This window comes from Amblyomma americanum, chromosome 6 (genome assembly GCF_052857255.1).
Source record: "Amblyomma americanum isolate KBUSLIRL-KWMA chromosome 6, ASM5285725v1, whole genome shotgun sequence".
Taxonomy (NCBI): domain Eukaryota; kingdom Metazoa; phylum Arthropoda; class Arachnida; order Ixodida; family Ixodidae; genus Amblyomma; species Amblyomma americanum.
Window position 1 is genome coordinate 140,395,609 of NC_135502.1, and position 23,044 is coordinate 140,418,652.

The 23,044-nt window shown below is 47.7% G+C and overlaps 1 protein-coding gene across 1 annotated transcript; it reads left to right on the plus strand.

Annotated features, from left to right (window-relative positions):
* The first annotated feature begins 786 nt into the window (after window positions 1-786).
* Window positions 787-1,712, plus strand: LOC144095008 (uncharacterized). Its single transcript, XM_077628845.1, has one exon. The coding sequence runs from the start codon at window positions 787-789 to the stop codon at window positions 1,642-1,644; it is 858 nt and encodes a 285-aa protein (XP_077484971.1). The 3' UTR covers window positions 1,645-1,712.
* Window positions 1,713-23,044: the final 21,332 nt, after the last annotated feature.

Here is a 23,044-nt window from a genome sequence, read left to right on the forward strand (position 1 = left end):
GTGCTGGCGTGATTTGACAGCAGCGCAAGGATATGTGAGGGGATGTGCATAGGAAGCCACAATCCGCATACATAGACGAGGTGTCTTGGCTTTATCGCCTTTTGAGGCTGCGAAGACAGACGTGATAGAGGGGGGCCTGTTACTCGTGGTTCATGTGGCGATGGATAGGGTCCATCTAAAGGCGAGAACGGACGTCAATGGAGAGAACTCCTGTCGGGGTCGTGGTCTTGGTGGCTTGCAGGTCGCCTACATCCTAGACAGGAAAGATCTACCCGACGAGGTGGTGAGGAGACGATTGTGTTCGGAGATCAGAACTGTCTCATGGATTTCCGCAAGTTGTGAACCTCGGGTACAAGCAGTTTTGTGAGTCCGATCCAATGGCGTTCGCGCACGCGCTTTCGTTTTCTTTGCTGCCCGTGCAGACGACTGCGTTTGTCTCCGTTGCCTATCTTGCAGCTCTCACGAAACCGACGATCAACCAGCTGTTCGTCAGCCTACTGTTGCCGACCTTGGCAAGCCTTCTTTCGGGTGCGTCGTTTGACTGCGCACCACCATGCTCCAGTGACGAGCCGGGACGCTACCGCTTCCGCTCGTCAGCTGCCCGCCCCGGATGACTGCTGCCACAACAGAGGAACAGTGGCTGCCGGCGCCGAAGGAATCTTGGACGGCCGCATCATCACGGACATCAACAGCTTCCCCCATATAAAAGCACCCCCGCCACAAGCACCGTTCTGTGGGCTCGGTGACTGCACCTCAGCGCAGCTATCTAATTCGCTGATCTTTGCGATGCAGGTTAGTAAATCATATACCTTATTTGCCAAAAGATCAAGCAATTATATTCTGGTGCAGTTCCCGAGCCCACAGTGCTGTGTTGCCATTGCCGCCGAGTGTGTCACTGTTGTTCATTCTTTGCTATTGTTATCAGGAGATATCGAAACTAACCCTGGTCCTAACGACAGCAGTGCAGTACTCGCGGAACTCCAGAAACTAACCGCAGGCCAAACCCAACTAATAGCCGAAGTACAAGGTCTGAAATCCCGGCTCACTACTACGGATAAAACCATAACTGATTTAAGCAATCGTATGGCCGACCTGGAAACACACTACCAAGCACTACTTCCCCTTCGAAACGACATTGAAAAGATGCAGGCTGACACAAGCAACATGGCGCGTATAATCCAGGAACTAGAAACCCGCATAGAGGACGCTGAAAACAGGTCACGCCGTAACAATCTCATCTTCTATGTTATCCCTGACACTACTGATAGCGAAACGTGGGCAGAATCTGAAAAACTAATCATTGATGTTTGCCGTAATAACCTTCAAACAACTGTGGAACCTCACGAAATAGAAAGAGCTCATCACCTCGGTCGTCACTCACAAAATAAAAATCGTCCTATAATCGTGAAATTCACAAGTAGCAAAACTAAAGAATCCCTCCTATCAAATGGGCGAAATCTGAAAGACACGGTTTATAGTGTTGGAGAGGACTTCTCGCATGCCGTTCGTCACGCGCGAAAACAACTTGTTGCATTTGCTAAAGCCAGGTCTGCCAAATTTTTCTTGCGATTTAAAACACTTCACATCGGCTTTAACCGTTATATTTTTGACACTTCATCTAACACCGTCAAGCAACTCGCGTAGCAATCGTCCCTTCACCCTACACCAATAAAACGCCAGCGTGCGACACCCTCAAATGTTCCCTCAAATGTTCTCTCGTTTTCCGTGATATTCACTAACATCCGCAGCTTCCTCCCAAGCGTGAACTCATATCCAATGTAATTTCGTCATCCAGGAGCAATATAATTATACTAACTGAAACTTGGTTAAACAGTAACGTGTCCGACGCTGAAGTTTTAACTGACTTACCCGAATTCAACGTCTACCGAAACGATCGAAAAAAACTCACGGGGGGGGGGGGGGGGGGGCGGTGTTCTTGTTGCAATTCACCGAGGTATATCATGCTCTATTGCACACATCACATCTGATATGGAATCATTATGGCTAATTATTCGCACTCCCCCTGTAACAGTACTTCTCGGCGTTTGTTATAGGCCCCCGCAGTCAAATGCAAACTTCTGTCGACATCTGAATGATACTATAAATCATCTTGTTGTTAAATACCCAAATGCGCGCATTCTCCTTTTCGGGGACTTCAATTATCCGGACATTGATTGGCAGAGTTTAGGCACTTCCTCATTAACATGCAATACAGAGGCCAAGAACTTCATTGATGTCTGTTTAAATTTTAACCTCGCACAGTTAGTCTCGGAACCTACTCGCACCACGCATGCAACCGCAAACACCCTTGACCTAATACTAACTAATAGCCCTGAGTACCTATCATCCATTAGTTATCTTCCAGAAATCAGCGACCATAAAATCTTACATGCTCTATTTTCATTTACCCCAGCTCAGAAGCACCCATCCAGAAAAACAATAAATCTTTACGATAAAGGGAATTACGATGCAATAACTGAAGACCTTAACATGTTTTTTTTTTCAGAGTACCAATCCACATTCGACACTCACACTGTTAACGAAAACTGGTTGATATTCAAAAATAAGTTAAATATGCTCTCTAATATGTTTATCCCCAGGGTATCTTTCCAAAATAACCGCAATAAACCATGGTTTACTAAGCATCTAAAACGTCTAGAAAACAAGAAGAAACGCGTTTCGTACAGCCAAACACACTGATAATCAAGCCACTTGGGAAAAATACCTTGCATCTGAGAAATCATACTTACTTGCAGTTCGTAGCGCCAGGCGCTCATTTTATCACACTGACTTACCGAAGCTACTAATCAGCAATCCTAGACAATTCTGGCAGGTTTTAAATCCTAAGCACACTCATGATATTACACTGACTAACGACTTGCACGAAGCGGTTACTGACCATGAATGCGCAGAAATATTTAATAACGCCTTTGTATCTGTTTTCACGAGTGAATTTGACATGCCTTCACAGTTACCATCGCTCAACACAGAAGCCATCATGCCAGCTATAACATTCTTCACAGATGGTATCGCTTCCATAATTGATAACATGAAACTCTCATCATCAGCTGGTATGGACATGATTAATACAAAACTGCTTAAAAATATGAAATCAACATGTGCAGCCTACTTATCTTTGATCTTTTCGCAATCGCTCTCTTCAGGGATCATTCAAGATGACTGGAAAACGAGGAAGGTCGTTCCGGTCCACAAATCAGGTAACAGAGACTCCCCCATGAATTATCGCCCCATTTCACTAACTAGCGAACCCTGCATAATCATGGAACATGTCATCATCTACTCTCAAATTATAAATTTCTTTGACTCAAATGATTTCTTCCATTCTTCACAACATGGGTTTCGTAAGGCCCTCTCTTGTGAAACCCAATTAGCGTTGTTCCTTCACGATTTGCACACTAATCTTGTCCGTAACAAACAGACTGTTGCCATATTTCTAAATTTTGCGAAAGCTTTTGATAAAATTTCCCACCGTCGTTTACTGGTAAAACTTGCACAGCTGAACTTACATCCTAACATACTACAGTGGATTGAGCAGTTTCTCACTAAACGTTCTCAATCAGTGTTTGCTAACGGCCACCTGTCTAACAGCCTCCCGGTTACTTCGGGCGTTCCGTAAGGATCTGTACTGAGTCCATTACTCTTTTTAATATATATTAATGATTTACCTGACCACGTTTCCTGTAGTATTCAAATGTTTGCTGACGACTGTGTTATTTACCGCACTATTAATAACTTGCAAGAGTGGCAGATCGGGCTAGTTGGTAATTTTCCATAATGCGATACAGCGCGAATAAAGACGGGGACGAAGCGAGACAAGACACCACAGCGCTGACTACAACTGAATTTTTATTGCGGAAAGGGGATATTTATACAGGAAATGGAAGGGAACGCATGATGCCGCTACTGCTGGAATTGATACGCGGGATAAGATATTTAAAGGCGAAAAGAAGAGGCTGCAACAGCGCACAAGGATGACTGCTAATAACAAACAACAACGCAGTGCAAGTCAATGATGAACGATAAGACAAGGCACCGACATTTTGCAACAAAAACAAGAGCCAAGTGCCTTAAACCTCAGTACAAGGCGAGGAATGAAACTAGGGAGCAAAAAGCAGGGCACTAACAATTTGCTAGGGGAAAATAAAGCAAAAAAAAAGGGTAAAAAAGATCTAAAACCGTGCGAGAGAGAATAAAATTGCAGGGCCAAAAGGGGCAAATAAGAGGCTGCTCATGACATGGCGGCAAACACACCTGAAAACTACTAAGAGCCAAAAGGTTCTAAAATCGCTGAAAATCAAAACCGAATGAAGAAATCACCTAGATGACATCTGGCTCAAATAATCTACTTCTCGTTTCGTCAGGGCGATCGAGGGAGAGCTGACACAGTCCTCTCCTAGTTTCAAGATGTGCAATGCCTCCATGATTTCGCGAGTGCTTTGATGGGCATTTTTATCTAGAACAGTGCAATCTTGAAACAACGGCTTGCAAGGGCGAGACGGACACTTCAAGCAATGCACTCCCAGGTTCCTCTTTGCTGTGTTGCTGACGTCATTAGAGTGCTCCATCAGTCGCTCATTAAGGCACCGACCAGTTTGGCCTATGTAAGCCCTGCCACAACTCAAAGGAATTTTATACACGACACCGACTTTGCAGGATACAAACGGTGAACGGTGTTTGATCGGGCAGGCTGGTTTACGCTCTGCAGGGGCGTTTACTCTGTGGCAGAGCTTGGAGAGCTTGTCGGGAGCCGAAAACACCACTCTAACATCAGCCCGCTGGCCTATTCTCTTCAACCGGTGAGACACCGCGTGCAGGTAAGGAATCACAACAACCTTGTTGTGCTTGTCTGGAACCGCCACTTCGCGTATTCCTCCCTTAAGCTTCTTCAGGAGGCCTTCTGCTACCGAGATGAGAAGTGTCTTAGGGTAGCCTGCTCTTTCCAGCCTGCTCTTTCCAGCCTGCTCTTTCCCCTAGCAAATTGTTAGTGCCCTGCTTTTTGCTCCCTAGTTTCATTCCTCGCCTTGTACTGAGGTTTAAGGCACTTGGCTCTTGTTTTTGTTGCAAAATGTCGGTGCCTTGTCTTATCGTTCATCATTGACTTGCACTGCGTTGTTGTTTGTTATTAGCAGTCATCCTTGTGCGCTGTTGCAGCCTCTTCTTTTCGCCTTTAAATATCTTATCCCGCGTATCAATTCCAGCAGTAGCGGCATCATGCGTTCCCTTCCATTTCCTGTATAAATATCCCCTTTCCGCAATAAAAATTCAGTTGAAGTCAGCGCTGTGGTGTCTTGTCTCGCTTCGTCCCCGTCTTTATTCGCGCTGTATCGCATTATGGAAAATTACCAACTAGCCCGATCTGCCACTCTTGCAAGTTATATTTCTAGTTCCTCGGGCCCTTTCATGTGTTTCTCTGCTGAACCTTCCTGCCTCATTGCCCTCTTCGCTACTGCTGTCTGTCGCGCCCGCTCTCTCGCCTTTTGCATCCGTGTCAAGCTGCTTCCTGGCGTGATTAAGACCCTCCTGGGAGGTTTCCAGCCCTCGCTCCATCATGGCATAAGAATCATGAAGATCCTACGGTCAGAGTGGCAGCGCCAAGCACGCTTCTTCCGAGAAGCGCTGTACCTGCAGCTTCATCGCCTCGACAGGTTCCCAAGGGCCAGGATGAAGTGGCGTGAGCTTTCCGCGCCTGCTTACAGAACTGCTGAAGCCTTATGGCAACATGAGCTTTGCTACCTTCGTGCCATCTCACCGAAACAGCGCTCATGTCACAGCAATCGAGTGCACACCCTTGGAGATGTGGTGCTCCCGGACAAAGTGGCTCGTGTTCTCAGCCTAGGTCCGAAATTCGCCGTGGAACCCAAGAAGTCGCCACCGGATCTACTGGGCTTGGTCAGGCAAGTGGCTCATCGTGCTCAGGACTCTGATTTCGCTAGCTGCCTGTCTGAAGGAGTTGACGTGTTGTCTCACCACAAATTGAAGGACAAAACTAGGCCCTTCAATCATGTCGTCTCTTACTTAAGAAGCCATGATCTTTCGTTATTAGCAGCTGACAAAGAAGATGGTTTCCTGGTCCTGCCCAAAGACATGTTTGGCACAAAAGCTGTTGATGCTTTGGAATCAGTCTTCGAGCGGCGTGAAAAGGTATCTTTGTCAAGGATAAAATCAAAAGCTAAGCAAATCTGCAGGCGCCTAAATCTAGAAAAACTTGTTACAAGCATAAATGCTGCTGGCAAGGCCAGTCTGGACATATTCTTCACAGCGAAGACGCATAAAGCAGACTGCCCATTGAGGGTAATTGTCACTGAGAATGGCACTTGGCAGAAAGCTTTGGGGCAATTCCTTCAGTCTAGGCTCAAGGTTCTGGCACTTGACGATCCCTTCCTTCTGAAGGACTCGAGTAAAGTTCTTGACTTCCTGAAATCTAACCGCAGAGCTCTCATGCCATTCTCGGTTGACATTAAAGATCTTTATTATTCTTTGCCACATGACAAGCTTTTGTCTTGCGTTGAAAGTAGCATCGATGCGTTTGGCTCGGTTGCATTTCAAAATTCTTCCGGTATGTCGGTAGGTGGCTTCTTAGAATTGTTGACGGTCTATCTTAATTCCACTTTTGTTAAATGGGGCGAGAGCAGTTACATTCAGAAAAGCGGTGTGTGCATTGGCTCATGCATTGCTCCCATCCTCAGTGACATCTACCTTGCCCATCATGACCGACTGCTCGCTGAACGACTCCCTTCAGTTGTCACAAAAGTTTTTAGATTTGTAGACGATTACTTAGTATTACTTGCTGACAATGTTTGCTCCTTTCCATGTACTGTTTCTAGTGTTCTCTCCTCCTTTGAGCAGTGCCTGTCACCTCTCATGTTGACACATGAGACACCTGAGAGTGGGTCCCTACGCTTCCTTGATTTAAGGCTTTCTCTAACAGAAAGACACTTATGCTGGCGGTATGAGCCGAGAGGGGGCAAGTCCCTGCTTCCTTATAATTCTGCCCACTCTAAGATTGTTAAGCGCGGCATCGCGAACCTGTGTTTTACTAATGCTCTAAAGAAATCTTGTCTGCACTCTATGGGTGACAGCTTTAACAAACAGTCTTCTAGGCTGGAAAGAGCAGGCTACCCTAAGACACTTCTCATCTCGGTAGCAGAAGGCCTCCTGAAGAAGCTTAAGGGAGGAATACGCGAAGTGGCGGTTCCAGACAAGCACAACAAGGTTGTTGTGATTCCTTACCTACACGCGGTGTCTCACCGGTTGAAGAGAATAGGCCAGCGGGCTGATGTTAGAGTGGTGTTTTCGGCTCCCGACAAGCTCTCCAAGCTCTGCCACAGAGTAAACGCCCCTGCAGAGCGTAAACCAGCCTGCCCGGTCAAACACCGTTCACCGTTTGTATCCTGCAAAGTCGGTGTCGTGTATAAAATTCCTTTGAGTTGTGGCAGGGCTTACATAGGCCAAACTGGTCGGTGCCTTAATGAGCGACTGATGGAGCACTCTAATGACGTCAGCAACACAGCAAAGAGGAACCTGGGAGTGCATTGCTTGAAGTGTCCGTCTCGCCCTTGCAAGCCGTTGTTTCAAGATTGCACTGTTCTAGATAAAAATGCCCATCAAAGCACTCGCGAAATCATGGAGGCATTGCACATCTTGAAACTAGGAGAGGACTGTGTCAGCTCTCCCTCGATCGCCCTGACGAAACGAGAAGTAGATTATTTGAGCCAGATGTCATCTAGGTGATTTCTTCATTCGGTTTTGATTTTCAGCGATTTTAGAACCTTTTGGCTCTTAGTAGTTTTCAGGTGTGTTTGCCGCCATGTCATGAGCAGCCTCTTATTTGCCCCTTTTGGCCCTGCAATTTTATTCTCTCTCGCACGGTTTTAGATCTTTTTTACCCTTTTTTTGGCTTTATTTTCCCCTAGCAAATTGTTAGTGCCCTGCTTTTTGCTCCCTAGTTTCATTCCTCGCCTTGTACTGAGGTTTAAGGCACTTGGCTCTTGTTTTTGTTGCAAAATGTCGGTGCCTTGTCTTATCGTTCATCATTGACTTGCACTGCGTTGTTGTTTGTTATTAGCAGTCATCCTTGTGCGCTGTTGCAGCCTCTTCTTTTCTCCTTTAAATATCTTATCCCGCGTATCAATTCCAGCAGTAGCGGCATCATGCGTTCTCTTCCATTTCCTGTATAAATATCCCCTTTCCGCAATTAAAATTCAGTTGAAGTCAGCGCTGTGGTGTCTTGTCTCGCTTCGTCCCCGTCTTTATTCGCGCTGTATCGCATTATGGTATTAATAACTCTCGTGATCAACTTAGTCTTCAAACCGATCTTAACAGCGTACTTAATTGGTGTAACAACTGGCTCATGTCCCTAAATCCTAATAAATGCAAACTCTTATCCTTCTCTCGTCGCCATAGCCCGCATCGCTTCCAATATTCCATTTCTAACACCTCGATTGATTCAGTATCATCTTATAAGTATCTAGGAGTCACCTTGTCTTATGATTTATCTTGGCGCACCCATATTGGCAACATCATTTCAGCATCGAATAAAACACTTGGTTTTCTCAAGGGCCATCTCCGCCATGCCCCTCAACACGTAAAATTACTCGCATATAAATCGCTCATCAGACCAAAATTAGAATATGCCTCTGCCATATGGAGCCCGCACCAAACTTATTTAATTAATGCATTAGAAGCTGTCCAAAACCGTGCCACTCGATTCATCCACTCTTCATACTCATATGACGTCAGCATTTCTTCATTGAAAGCATTATCAGGACTACCGCCCCTTTCGTTCCGTCGTCGCATTTCAAGTCTCACCATTTATCACAAATTATTTCATTCTTCTTTCAATCGGTCACCGTATATCACAACTGCCGCACGCATATCTCACCGCACCAGTCATCCCCTACAAGTTGCCCGGCCGCCATCGCATACTGCCACCTTTTCTGCTTCATTTTTCTTTCGAGCAGCAACGGACTGGAACGGCCTACCCCGTGACATCGTCAACATCGCTTCATCCTCTACTTTTCAAGAACATGTAACCGATCACCTTCAGTGCTAAATAATATTCGCTGTTTTGTTTGCTCATTTCATTAAAATCCCACCCCTTATGTTATACCCCCGATACAAGGGGGCCTTTAAGGTAAATAAACAGAACTGAACTGAACTGATTGTACACATGCGGAGACACAGGCTGTTTTAAAGATGGTACGGATAGGGATATCGATCCTACCCTTGGCGGTAGAATAAATATTGTGGTATGAGACAGAATGCTGGATTCGATTCATATGCAGGACCGTGACGAGGTTGATAGTGTCGTCCTCGCGCATGTCCTTGCGATGTCCAGCGATACATCGTACCATACGTGCGATATTGAGCATGAAAGTCCTTAGAGTGGCAGTGGTATGGGTGGGCTTGCCGTCATGCTAGACTCTGATGCCAAGCGCTTGGATTAGTGATTTTTCCTCTATAGGTTGGTTGAGAATTTAGACCATGATTGTCCCGAGGAACGATAAGGCGGACCATGAATGCGGATGATTTCATATTTGTCAGGTCCACATTGCATACCGCTGGCCTGAAAATAATGCCCGACTACACTGATGGCTGTGTCTAGGGCTTGCACTTTGATGGCGAGAGGATTCTCGCGTTGACGAGATGGTGCTTTCATCTGCATAGATGGTATATCGGGTGTGCGAGAGTGTAGAGAGCTTGTGGGCGAGAGGCCCGGTGTTATATTGAATAGCAGTTGTGATAGGACCACACCTTGTTGAGTGCCCTTGTCAGACGTTTGGAAGGGGTAGTAGATCGAATGCCCGTCGTGGCTATGTGTGGGCAGCGATGAAGGTGGAGATATATTGCAACATGCGAGATCCACAGTGTATCTGATTTAGACCTTTTAGGTTGGCAGAGCGGGCAATGAGGTCAAAGGCTCCAATAATGTCAAGTGTTAGAAGATGCTCTCCGCAGGCAGGTATCCCCGTGAAGACTTCGTTTCAGAAGAAAGGTCTCTTGCGTAGAAAGACCAGGTCGAGCATAAAAGCGCGAAAGATATTATGATATTCAATGCAGTTTTGCAGCCCTGTTTGTATGACTCACTCGTATATATTGCCCAAGCAGTAGGTGAGCAATATGTGCCTGAGAGCGGAGAGGGCCTGTCGGGTTTGGGAATAAGTATCACGTCTGTATGTTTGCAGTTAGGGGGTATTTTGCATTTGCTTCACAGTTCATCATTGATGTAATGGGTAAGCGCTTAACGGGAATCATTGGAGAGGTTGTGTAGCATTTCTTTAGTGATTTTGTCGACACTTGGGGCACTTGAACGGCTACAAGTTCGGGAAGCTCCGAAGACCTCTTCATAAGTGATTGGCGCGTTGAGTTCTGAGTTGACGTGGCCGACTCCAGTGGTAGATGAGGTAAGTGGTTGTATAGCGCCGATATATTTGGAGCGGAAGGTGTCCAGAACTTCTTGGTCAGTTCCAGTTAATTGATGAGCCATTGCTTTCAACGTTCTATAGGGAGACGCCATTGTTCCTTCATGATATAAACAGCTGCGCAGTATGGCCCATATCTTGGAAGAACTCAATGTGCCACTGTGGGAGTCGCAGAACTATTGCCAGATCTGGGTCCAGAGTGGCGTTGCGTAGCCTTAAGATTCTAAGAAAAACTGCGCTAATCTGTTTTTGAGGGTGCGATTATGTCGTTGTCGGCGTCATCTATTCAGCAGGCCATGACGGGCCTACAAGAAGTGACGTAGATGAGGGTTGACTGCAGGATTGTCAGCGGTTTGTTGGAGGGCTTGCGTGTGCGTTTTATTGGTGTCACAGACGCCCTGGGTCCATGCCGCGATATCAGTAATAGAGCTGCAATGTGGAGCCATAGCTCGGTAGGCTTCCCAATTGCTGATCTTGATTACACCGAGGGTCACCCAGTTTTGTGGGAACAGTATGCTGACTGAGAGCGTGTAATGATCGCTTCCTAGGTTTTCCCCTAGGTTAGTCTATGTAGGGTGGGAGCCATTCTTAGTGAAAGTGAGACCCGGAGGGGTGTCACGGAAGACACTGTTACCTAGACTTCTGGGGACTGCGAGATCGGTTATTGAGGTAAGGTGTGCGGCGTGCATTGTATCCAGGACAGTGGTCCCCTAGTCTGTATCGACTCGGCAAGCCCAGGCGGTGTGGGGACCATTAAAGTCGCCAAGTACCACGAGACGATTACGTTGGGATATGCGGTGCTATTGCGAGAGCAGGAGGCCAGACAGAGCATGTTTTTGTTTAAGGTGACTGTACACAGTAAGGATGAACGTACTTTGTTTACGGGCCTATCGAGGAATAATTTCGATTAATTTATGATCAATGTCGGTCGAGTTGAGGGCACGGGTGGCCGCGGCTATGGTTTTCAAGACCAGGATGGCTACCTAGCGCGGATGTAGGGATGAAAGGCCAGCACGGTTCCCACACTACGAACCACCAACTAGCCCAACTAGGAATTTAGATCTTGGGAATTTAACAAATATATATACAAAATTTTAAACCACTGTATGCAATAAAATGATAAAAATACATACACAAAAGCTTAGAAGAGACTACGTGAAAAAAGAGATAAGCACCCTCAGAAGTACCACGTGGTATCCACAGCATGCACACAAGCATGAAAAAAAAAAACGGAACAATATTGACGCGCTAAATCACAGATGTGCATAAAAAACCGAAACTGAAACTTCAGATGCTAGCTCCAAGAACTCCAGCGTAGACCATTTCCTGTGGCTCAGTGAGCGAATTCCCCCTCTCTACGTAAGACATAAAGCAACTCCTGACTCCTACCAGTGATGGCACGTTCAAACCACCCCGGTCAGTGTCAACGCCTTCTCAGCCAACACTCATGAATTTAGTTCCACAATGGACTCTTTTCCGGTAGACCCTCTATGCGTGAGCAAGCATGCACGATCTCCAAGGAAAGCGTTAAAATATATTCGTTACCTCAATGATTAGTGTTCTATAGCTTTTATGACATTGGTAAACACAGCATATGTCGAGCACTCATAATTACCCATGTCTGTTTTCGCCTTCGGACGAAACACCTTACCACTAGCCTTGCTGATTGAAAACGGAACCAGAGAGCTGCGTTGGCTGCGTCCGCCTTTCGCCACCGCTGTTAACCAGACGGCGTCACTCACGCGCGCCAAAACGCAGCGCACGGAGCCTATAGCCTTGCTTATTAGTTACTTATATACTGCCTTTATTGCCTATTTTTTCATTAGGGTGATTATCTTCACTCATTCAAAAATATTCTTATTCATTAACAGCCTGTATGCATTTCTGGCGTGTCCATCTGTTGTGTTTTGTGTATAAATTGCTTTTCACAGCTTCCCTTGCGAAAAGAAGTCCGCGACGTTGTCAGGTACCGAAACCTATTTTTCATGTGCATGTTAAGTTTTAAAATTCAGAAATATCCTACAGAACTAACATACTTTTTAGCCACCATGGTGGAGTCACGCGCTGCAGTGCACATCGCTTACAGAGGATCCAGTCCCGTGAGTGCCGCAGGCACGTGTTTTTCTGCGAACTTTTACAATGGGCTCTCTGTGACTGCCACGGCATCAGCTGGTTTTTTTTCTTTTTCGTTGACCTCCCCAGCTTGCATTGCAAACTCCTATCCCCGGTACCCCGCGAGGAAACACGCGCGTCAATATCTGTCGCCCTTTGCCACTCCTTCCGGCACACGACGGACCCTTCACATTACTATCCTTTCAATATTCCCTCAACGCGGATCTTCGTCAGAGAGAGGTTAAAGCCCGCGCTGCATCCCCCTTTCACCCATCATCGCCATGTACGAAATTCTCTTCTCTTGACCTTGCGAGCTTTTTGAGGCTTCTGTCTTGTGTCCGCCCTCTGTATGTTCATCACGCTTTTTTGTGCCCGCGCCCCCACAGCAACCTTTACTTTGGTTGACTGAAGGAGCGCACAGCCCTTGGGACGCGGTTTTTCCCTTCTGCAGTTGGTATTTTTTCAGAGATATCGCCAACTTTGTGGGGCCACCTGGTAGATACGTGAGTACATTTCTTGTTTATTTATTTTAATTGTTGTAGTACTGCTCCGCACGTACACATAACTCGCAACCCCCAATCTGCAGAATACACGTCGTTATCATTTAGCCCAAGTAACATTTTAAACAATTTTTAAAACAGGTTTCTTGAACAGGACAAGTTGTCGGGATAGTTGGTGCTGATCTATTGTTGTCGACAGCGCTTAAAAAATATTCTTTCTCGAAAAAAGTAGAAGTTCAGCGCCTCTGACGTTGTCGTCTATGTTTTCTGTCTTCTGTCCGTTTTTTTTTATCGCTGTCAACAGCAAAGGCTTCTTGAACCACAAGAGGGCTTTTTCCGGCTTAGGATTGTCAGTGATGTAGCACAACAGAACACAGCTAAGATGTGCTTACTAGAACGTTGGTTAACGATTATAGGATAACTTTTGTCTATTACTGTTAGGCTCCTTTATAATTGACAGGCGCTAACTTACTGTCAGTAATAGGGGACACAACCTGGGCCAGAGGGCGCTGAGGACGCAAGTGAACAGCGCCCTCTCCGAGCAACTCCTCCTAGTTGGTCGGGCAAGACGGCGAGCTTCGCCACCGACTTGTGTGCGTCTACCTCGCCAGCACGTGAAGGAAACTGCTTGTAGTTTTGCGCGCGCGCGCTCGTTCTTTCTAGCTCGCGCTTGGGCGCCGTTGTGAGAGGAGCTTGCTTCGCGCACGCTGTACTCTCTCCGCTCGTGTACGGACGCCGTTGTGAGAGAAGAGCAGGCCCGCTCGACGGTATTCCTCGCGCTTTGAAACTGCAGTGAAACTTTCGAGCGTTCTCGTGCTTCAGAGAGGGATCAGCTCGTGTTCGCGGCGTCAAGCAAATACTTCAAAAGGGCGCTGTTTTTGTCACGCCCTATTTTGTGCCCAGAGTGCATAACCACGTGGTGTACGAAGTGAAAAACTGAAACTAAAGCCTAGCTTAGAACCAAACTGCGGCACGAATGCGTTTCACATTTTTTTCTTCGTGTCTTCAAATTGTGCTAGCTCAGCTCGGTCTGCTTGCTTCCGCCGTGCGTGATGGTGACATTTTTCTGCTACCTTTTTCTTTTCTCTTTCCGTGGTGTTTCAATGGTTTTCGGGCTAGGCTGCTCACCCCAGTGTCAAAGGTCGAATCGCGCCGCGTTTAGATTTGTCCAAAATACAAAAGTGCATTTCGCGCTGTCGGTGCGCATCAATGAATCCCATTTTGTTTGGCTTTGAGAAGTTTAGCATGGGCGTCCGGCTGATATGACCATTGTGGTAACGCTTTGCCGTTCCTACCGGTGTCGCGCTTGTCTAGTCTATTCTCCCGTACGGCCATGTTTACAGCACATGAAGCATTTTCCATCCACATATCTAAAAATATTATCTGTTAATCCTTAGCCCTTCAAAAGCGGTTTTGCTCACAATCTACGTGCAGTGTTAGGACGTTAGACTCACAAACCACTGGCAGGACTCAGTTCTGTTGCGCATCGACGGGGCACGTAACACTATTGCGCGGCCGCCCGAGGTCTACAGTCCGTGATCTGTAATCTGCAGAGCCACACTGCCACCGCGTGTGTACGACAGGGACGCAAGGTTAGCTCACATGTGGAATCGCGTCTGCCATCCTCGGCTTCGCAGTTGTATGCGCTGCAAGTTAACATGGTGTTGGCCGAGTAAGTGCACATATCTTCTTTTGGCGCAGGTGATGGATCATTAGTAGTTTTTTTAATAAATACTGCAGCGCCCGATACTGCACTCCGTGCATCGCGTTGAGCGATTCCTGCCGCCTGGGTAATTTCTGTTGACAGCACACACGGCAGTAAGCAGATGCGTCATTTGAGGGAAGCAAAGTCAAGCAAGACGCTTCCCTGCCTTTACGCAACCACAGTGCCGGGTGCCACTTCGATCACCACGTAAAATCTGCCCACCGATGGAAATAATCGGCGCACTGTGCAGTCATCAGGCTGTGCTTGTATCCGCCGCGCCCGCGAGGAGACGGGCTCGAGCACCACGCGGAGAGAGAAATCGCGCGCTGCACGCGAACACTTCAAAATTCCGCCGCTACGCCAGGAGCACGGCGCTGTCGTCGCGCGGCAAACTTTAAGGTGGGGCCCCTATATCCAAATCAGATTTTATAGTTTCTTAAATGTTGTTAGACTCGGAGTTGTGGCCCCAGAAGTTTTGGCGGTTTTTTGTTATTTTGGCTGAAAAGTTGCTTTCCCTGGATGCTTCTCGAAAGCGCACATATTACGGCGCGATGTATAGTGAAAATTTGTTGGGCCAGAGCGCCCATTGTAACCGCGTTTTCTAAATAAAAAATCTGATATGGCGTTTACTTACGGTAGGCTACAAGCCTCTCAGTAACTACGAAGCTTAAGAGGAATACTTTAAAGCTTTACTCAATATTATTTAAGCAGCCTGCCAATTAGCGCATTTTAAATGTAATCTAAGGCATTACGCCACTGCGAACGTTGTGACGAAAAAGCGCTCTTCTATCTCAAAAAGCATAATTTAAAAAATTGCTGAAAATCAGATGAAACACCTTGTATAGTTTAATTTTTCATCCTTATATTCTATCGCTTACTTTGCAGAATATTTTGTTCAATGTCAGCAACCGATGGGACATTGCGCACCCGGTGGACGTTACATATCACTCAAGAAATTCTTCATCTGGTGTGGTATTTCGCTTTAGATGGGATACAGTTGTCATGGGCTCTTGTGTCCGCTTCACTTTTGTTTCTTTTCCTATTCACATTTTTAATGATAGCAATCCGATGGTTCATTGCGCACCGGTAGACTTTTACATAATTTGTGAGCTGTTTGTCTTCGGCTAAGTTCTCTCGAAGTGGCATCGCTGGAGAATATCATGTCTTGAGCAGAGATTTTGTGCAAAGGTAGTTCAGTCTAAGTAGAATTTTGAAAGAAAATAAAGGTTGAAAAATATTGACATAACCAATAACTTTTTTTTTGAACCGAAAATTTCTAGACCAACTAGGTCCCCTTGAAGGGTGACTGAAATGCGAACCAGTAGGAGCAGGGAACTGCATTCTGTTTCATTCCATTAACACTTGACGAAGTCTATTAACATAAGCGGAGCGGAGCTTTTCCAGAGCTCTAATCAAAGTCGTCTTTGTCAGCCGCATATTCCATGACTCAACGTGGCTCCTCTTGGACGGATTGCGCTTCACGGCCAATTAAGACGTTCATCCTCTTAGGCGATTCTGTAGTTGATGCGTTCACAGTGCTCGGCCATGGTGTTGCCTGCCGAATTAACTGACTGGACGTCATCATTCACAAGTAGACATGACGCTAAGCATGTAAGCCGAGACAATTACAGATGTAGCATAAGCATCTTTGAGTAACAAGAGGAATTGCTCGTGGGCGATGTAAAACTGGACAGCATACCTATTGTGAGAACACTGAAACAGCAATAATCTGACACAGAAAAAAAGACGATCTTTGCTTACAGAAATGAATGGGCATGACCACTGCCGGAGAAACTCTTCCTCTCCAAAGCCAAAGAGCTCCTCCGACAAGAAATAGATAAGCTCCCTTCGAAGACGGCCAAGTATTGGCCAGACAGCGTGGCGTCGAAAGTCACCAGCAACTGCGGCGCATCGACTTCGCAAGAAAGTAAAAAGACTAGCAACAATTAACTGGCGAGCTAGATGGGCCGACGGGGAAGCGGCCGCAGGAGACAAAGCTCGAAATGCCCTGCCCAAGGAATCGCGCATGAGCCGCGCCAAAAGACACGCGCTACCACGCAGGTGACTGCAGCGTGGCGATTAGATTTCGGGAGCGGGCAATTCAGACAGGTGCTGGAATCTAACACACCCCATCGCTCTAGCCGATCACAAGTAGGCGGCGCTGCCAAACCAGGTTTCCAAACAAAGTCGCGTAAATGGTCTGGGAGAGGTGTCGATGCTAAGCGCGCCCACTGAACGCGGCGCTTCGGTGAGCGGCGAGCCGCTGACATCACAGGCAACATCAGCGAGCCCATAATGTCCACCACACAGTCTGCAGCGATGTTGACGTCAGGTGCTACCGCTCTTACATGCCTGAAAAAGACCACTGACGTAGCTTAGAAAGTGGTACGTTGCTCTGACTGAGGTTCGTGATTTACGGGGACCGCGAGATCCAAAAAGTGCAAAGAAGGGCCGAAAAAGTGCCGCGGCAGGGTTCCCGCCAGAGACGCGTCCCCAGCAGGACACGCAAAATGCCCTTCAAAGCTAACGGCGCGGACTTGACGGACAAAACTGGAAAGGCAAAACTGCCTCTCTTCCGTGGTTGTCCAAGAACAGCACGAGCAAAAAGTTCGGTTCCGCCTGACCAACAAAACGAAAATAACTGTAGTCTGCACCCGCCTTACGGCACAGAGGGGTGGTTTAACCATGTGGCAAAGGCACCAGAAAGCACCCAACTTGACAGATTGAACCAGGTAGCGCATCTCACGCAGAGGCAGGTCAAATGTCGGCGCCCTCCGCACACACGCCGTAACGCCTTTTACGACGAGAGACCATACGCCATCCCATATTCCAGCACAGTCGTAGGTCACGCCTAAAATGCGCATCTGCGCACACCTCTGAAAAGGCATCGCAGGTGTAATACGTGTCTGAGGACACACCACAAAAAGTAACCACTCTTCGAGTAATTAACAGCAGCCCCCGACAAGAAGGCGTACTCACGAAAAACTTTTAAAGCTTCCAGTAGGCTGCGCTCATCAGATAAGTAGAGTGTGATGTCATCTGTATAAGCGGTGACTCGTACTGCCTCACTGCCTGGCAGAGGCAGGCAACTCGCTTACTCTAGTAAGCGAGTTGCGCCTGACGGCCAAAAGGAAAAGCTCTAATGCTAAAACAAGAAAAAAGGTGGAGAGCAGGCAACCGTGACGGGCGCCGCAGCCCACATCAAATGCTGTACTTTCCCGGTCATCGAGGAACAGGGTGTTTGAAATATCCCTGTACATCTCTTTAATCTAAATCACGAAAGAAGGTGGGAAACCGAAAGCATCTAGTGTACCATAAATATACTCTTGCGCTAAAACGTCAAACGCCTTCTCTTGATCGCGCGAAACAAGAAGACTCTGTGCGCGCCGCCGTATAGTATACTCTAAGATATCTCGCGTTACGAAAGATAAACTATGTATTTCACGACCCGGGACGGAACAAACGTGGTGGCAGGAAGTAAGGGACCGGAGAAGGGCTCGTAGACTGCGAACGAGTAATTTTCCTAATTCTTTGTAATGTGAGTTTTGTCGCGTGATAGGGCGCCAATCTGCCGGAAATTCCGACAAAGGATACTTTTTAGGAATAAGGACAATGCGGCCTTTTTAATGATTCAAGAAAGACATGCTGAGTGAAGCAGATTTTTAACACATCGGAGAAAATGGTGCCTACAATATGCCCGAATTGCAAATAGAACTGCACGGGAAGGACATCGGGCCCAGGATCTGAACCTCGTTTCATGGAGTCTATCGTCTCCTTGATTTCACCGTTTGGCAGAGCCATAAGTTCATCATGAAGTTCAGCGGTAACCTGCGGCAAGCCTGCACAAAGTTGGTGCGCAGAAACGTCATCGTGATCACCTAGAATGAGCGACTAAGCAATATTCCGGAAATGGCCTAAAAACGCACTGAAATTCCGGCCAACTGGCTTGGCCACAGCCCTGGCAGCAGATGTAAAAGCAGGGGCGGCTTGAGGGCACAACAGCTTTTGGCACGCAAACCGAAGCACCTCGGGGTGAGATTTGGACAACGTAGACAACGACATGCAGCCGTTGTCAAAGAAGGCGCGTAAAAGACGCTCCAGACGCTCCGAAAGCGTCTCTTTCTATGTGCACATAAGCTACGAAAGCGACGGGGTGCGCTGAGCAATACGCAGCTTCGCCATCACCACGCGCACTTCATCTGAGAAGCGAGGCCTAAGGGCTCCACCAGAAGCGGCGCAATCCTGACGCCAGTGCTCCTTCAGATGATCCCAGTCCAGCCGAAAAATGCAAGGCCTGCGTTAGCCATTCTTTCGTGCTGGCGTCGTGAATGGTGCGTACATCCAAACGCCATGGTCTGCTAGGAGGTACTGCAGGCGCCGGAACCCCGAGTGACAGAAGAAATGGGGCGACGGTGTGATATATTATACCGTCGAGGATGGCAGCGTCATTACACACTGTCCTCGAAAGGCCCGTCGGTACCAACGCCATCTCTAATCTGTTCGACCATGATCCGTGACGCCAAGTCCACACAAAGACGCGCCATACAAGAGCTCAGGCGTCTGTGAGCGTAAACTGGTTGACTAGGCGCTCCTCGCGCGCTTTCCAGCCTGGTCTACCCCTACCGGGGCCCTGCACATCAGCGACCGTTTCGAGCGCGCATTTGAAATCGCCCAACATTGCTACGTAACGTCCTCCAAGAAAATGCACGTCTAGATCTCTAAAATATGAGTTTACCAAATTAGAACAAGCATGTGCATAGACGCAATGAATTCTCAGGCAAAGTGCGTTAAACGTGCACTCGAACGTCAGCACTGTCCAAGTGTATCGTAGATGACATAATGGTCTTGCAGGAGCCAGCGGTTCAAAACAAGAACGCCAACGCCGCTTGAATGCGTGCTGCCGTACGAAAAGAAAGCATCGACGCCAAACCTACGCTAAAATTCCCACACGTCAGATTTCTTATTGTGTAAATAGAGAGTGTGCGATGTCAGTGCACCTTAAAGATCCCCAGGTGGTCGAAATTATTCCGGAGCCCTCCACTACGGCAGCTATTCTTCCTTTCTTTCACTCCCTCCTTTATCCCTTCCCTTACGGCACGGTTCAGGTGTCCAAAGATGTATGAGACATACTGCGCCATTTCCTTTTCCCAAAAACCAATTATTATTATTATTATTAGTTTCACGTATGTAGAGGCTCCACGTACGTAGAGCTCTTACGGCTGACCAGTGCGCATGCGCAGAACGCTATGGGTATGCGCGAGTCTCACGTACGTACGTGAGATTCGGATTTTTACGTTGCGGTCTTCGCGTTGGTTGCGTACGTAGCGTTGACAAACATGGCGGCGCCCTGCCCGCCGCTTCACAGCGATAACAGCTTCGTCGCTAATCCCTCGACGCGGTATCGTGTTCTGAACTGTTGTACTCGCCATCGATTTGCCCATTCTTACCCTCGCATAAAGTTTCAAGCGACAAATAGCTTTTGTTTTTCAGATATAAGGGCAATTTCCCAGCTGTTAAGCCTAACGAAGCAGCGCTCTGACGCAGTCTGACTGGATTGGCTTTGACTCATCTTGTCTTAGAGTGGCTACAGCAGTGTCTTCATCTGTCAGTAGATGGCGCTAAGAAGAACGAGCGGCGTATGTCGCGCACGTGCAACTAAAAGGGCTTGAAACGACATGCGCGTATGCTACGTAGACTTCTCACGTTTGCGTACGTGAAATCTGTACGTACGTGAAACTAAAACTCTCTAATAGCTCGTATATAGTACCTCTCCCCTTGTTCTCTCTTCCTGTCCTCTAACTTCTTTCATTTCATTTCCCCATTCTGCCTGCTGTCATTTATTTCTGCTGCCCCAGCTCAGGTGCCCAAGTACCGACGGCAGATGCCGCGGCTAGCAAAAGTCTTTTCCTTCCTTTTTATAAATGCCGCTTGCTTTTGGCCGCCTGCTTCTGGCTGCCCTGCTAGACGGACGCAGAAATGGCTCGCTCCGAACGAAGTGTAGCGACGTCCTCTCTTGGCCGGGATGAACCGGTTTCTGGACCACCTCCTGGTTATCGCTTTCTGCTACCGACGCTGCCATCTGAAGAACGTATGCGTTTGTGTGTTTTCTTGTACGGTGTGACCTCCAGGCGTCCGTATCGAATATAGGACTTTCGTCGACCATTAGAAGACGACGGCGTACTTAAGGATATCAGCGGCATTGGTGCTTACCATATGAGCCACCTCTGGATCGTGAGGTTCTGTACCCAGGAGGCGAAGGACGCTGTGCTTGCGGCCGGATGTCTGAGTGTGAAAGGCGGCTACTGTGCCATTATTGATCCCTGTCGAAAGGAGATAAAGGTCAAGATTCAGTGGGTGCCATTTCACATACCCAGTCAGACCCTTCGGAGGGCTCTGAGCGAGTTTGGAGAAGTGATGGAAATTTGGCTTGAGGAGGAAATTTGGCTTGAGGAATGGAATGTTCCAGGATTTGAATCAGTGGAGTCGACAACACGTGTCGCTAGAATGGTGCTTAAAGAGGGGGTTACGGCGGAGGAGCTACCGCATCTTCGCAAGTTCCACGGGGGCTCTATTCTTGTGGTTGTGCCCGGTAGGGAGACTGTTTGTATCTTGTGTCGAAGCCGCGGTCATATTCGCCGCGACTTCCAGACGCCTCGCTGCACTAAGTACGGCGCCTTTGGTCATGTGCGTGAGTACTGCACGCGTACGTACGCCAATGTGACAAGGGCGGCCTCAGAAGACTGTGACGATAAAGAGGACACCATGGACATCGAGGAAGCTAGAACGACGGCCCCTGTTGAGCGTTGTAAGAGCGCGTCTATTGAACAAGGAAGCCTTTGTGACGGAAACATGACATCGAGCGAGACGCCGAAAGAGCAAGGTGACGTGAGCAACGCGACGGAAACGCCGCCGATGAGCGACCAGGAGTCTGCAATGAACGTCGAAGCGGAGCCAGTCCAGGATGACAGGGCATCACAAGATGACACCTTCGGCCTCACTAAGCACGCCAAGACGATGTTTCCACCTCCTTCACAACCTTCCACCGAGGTCAGGTTGCAACGCCTCGAGTGCCAGTGGCTCAGAGCCACCGCGGCCAAGGGGAAGTATATGCCTGAGTCTCGGTCTTCGTCCGCGTCTCCTGTACGCAGCGCAAGACGTGCGGATTAATCGCCCGTTCTTTTGGGGTAAGGCGCACGCCTGGTAAGCCACCTGTATCTTGTTCGTGCTCAGGATTCTCAGCATGTATTCTCTTCCGTCAAATTTAAAATGCGGCACGTTAAACGTGCGTGGACTAGCAGCTAGACGTAAACAATGCCAGCTAAGGTGTCTGTTGTATGAGAAAGACCTTGACATTCTTGCAGTACAAGAAACAAAGATAGAGAGTGTGGGCGTGACCGACGCCATAGTTGCGCAGTTCAAGTCGCGTTATAATGTGCGTGCTAGCCATGCAGTGGGGACATCAGCGGGCTGTGTTTTGTTAATTAAGAACTGTCTTGGTATCGAGGAACAGGCAGTCGTGTGTTCCACGAGGTGCAGGATGGTGGTTCAAAAGCCCAAACACAAACAGACCAGGTAGGAGACGAGACACACAAACCCGCGCTGAACTTACAACTGATTTTTACTAATAAGAAGCAGGTCATATATACACACACGAGAAACAGCACACATGCGCAATGCCAACAAGACTCCTAGCGCTAGTACATGGTAAAAACCGCTTTAATTCACGTGTGGATCTGCAGAACCGCTACCCACTATGTAGCATATTGATTTCTCGAAGCGATAAGGTAACAGATGGTGTACTCACGCACCCTTCACTTTTTCTGATAATATAAAATGCCTCAGCTACTTTTCTAGCTCGCTGGTCAGAATGAGTGAACACGACATCAGTATCATCAAAAAACGGCGTGCATTTGCACGTTAAACAATGCTCAGCTAGGATAGCTTCTTTCTTCCTTAAAGAATTAGCGTGCTCCATGAGCCGCACGTTAACGCAGCGGCCAGTCTGGCCTATGTATGTAAGACCACAGTACAGGGGAATTTGATACACTACGCCAGTTTTGCAGAAAACTTATCTATTTTCATGATTTATGCTGCAAGAATTTCTTCTGCGCCCTTCATGCCTTCTTTGAACCGCCGCCCTCACTCTTTCTAGTTCGTTAGGTGCAGAGCACAGAACCTTAACCCCATGCTTGCTCCCCACCTCTTTAATCCGGTGCGACAGCGTGTGGACACATGGCATAACCACTACCTTTCTTCTCCCTTCTTCCGAAACCTTTTCCAGCCCC

What these genes read in the sequence shown, in the direction of transcription:
- LOC144095008 (XM_077628845.1), top strand. Translation starts at nt 787, where the DNA reads ATGCAGGTTAGTAAATCATATACCTTATTTGCCAAAAGATCAAGCAAT.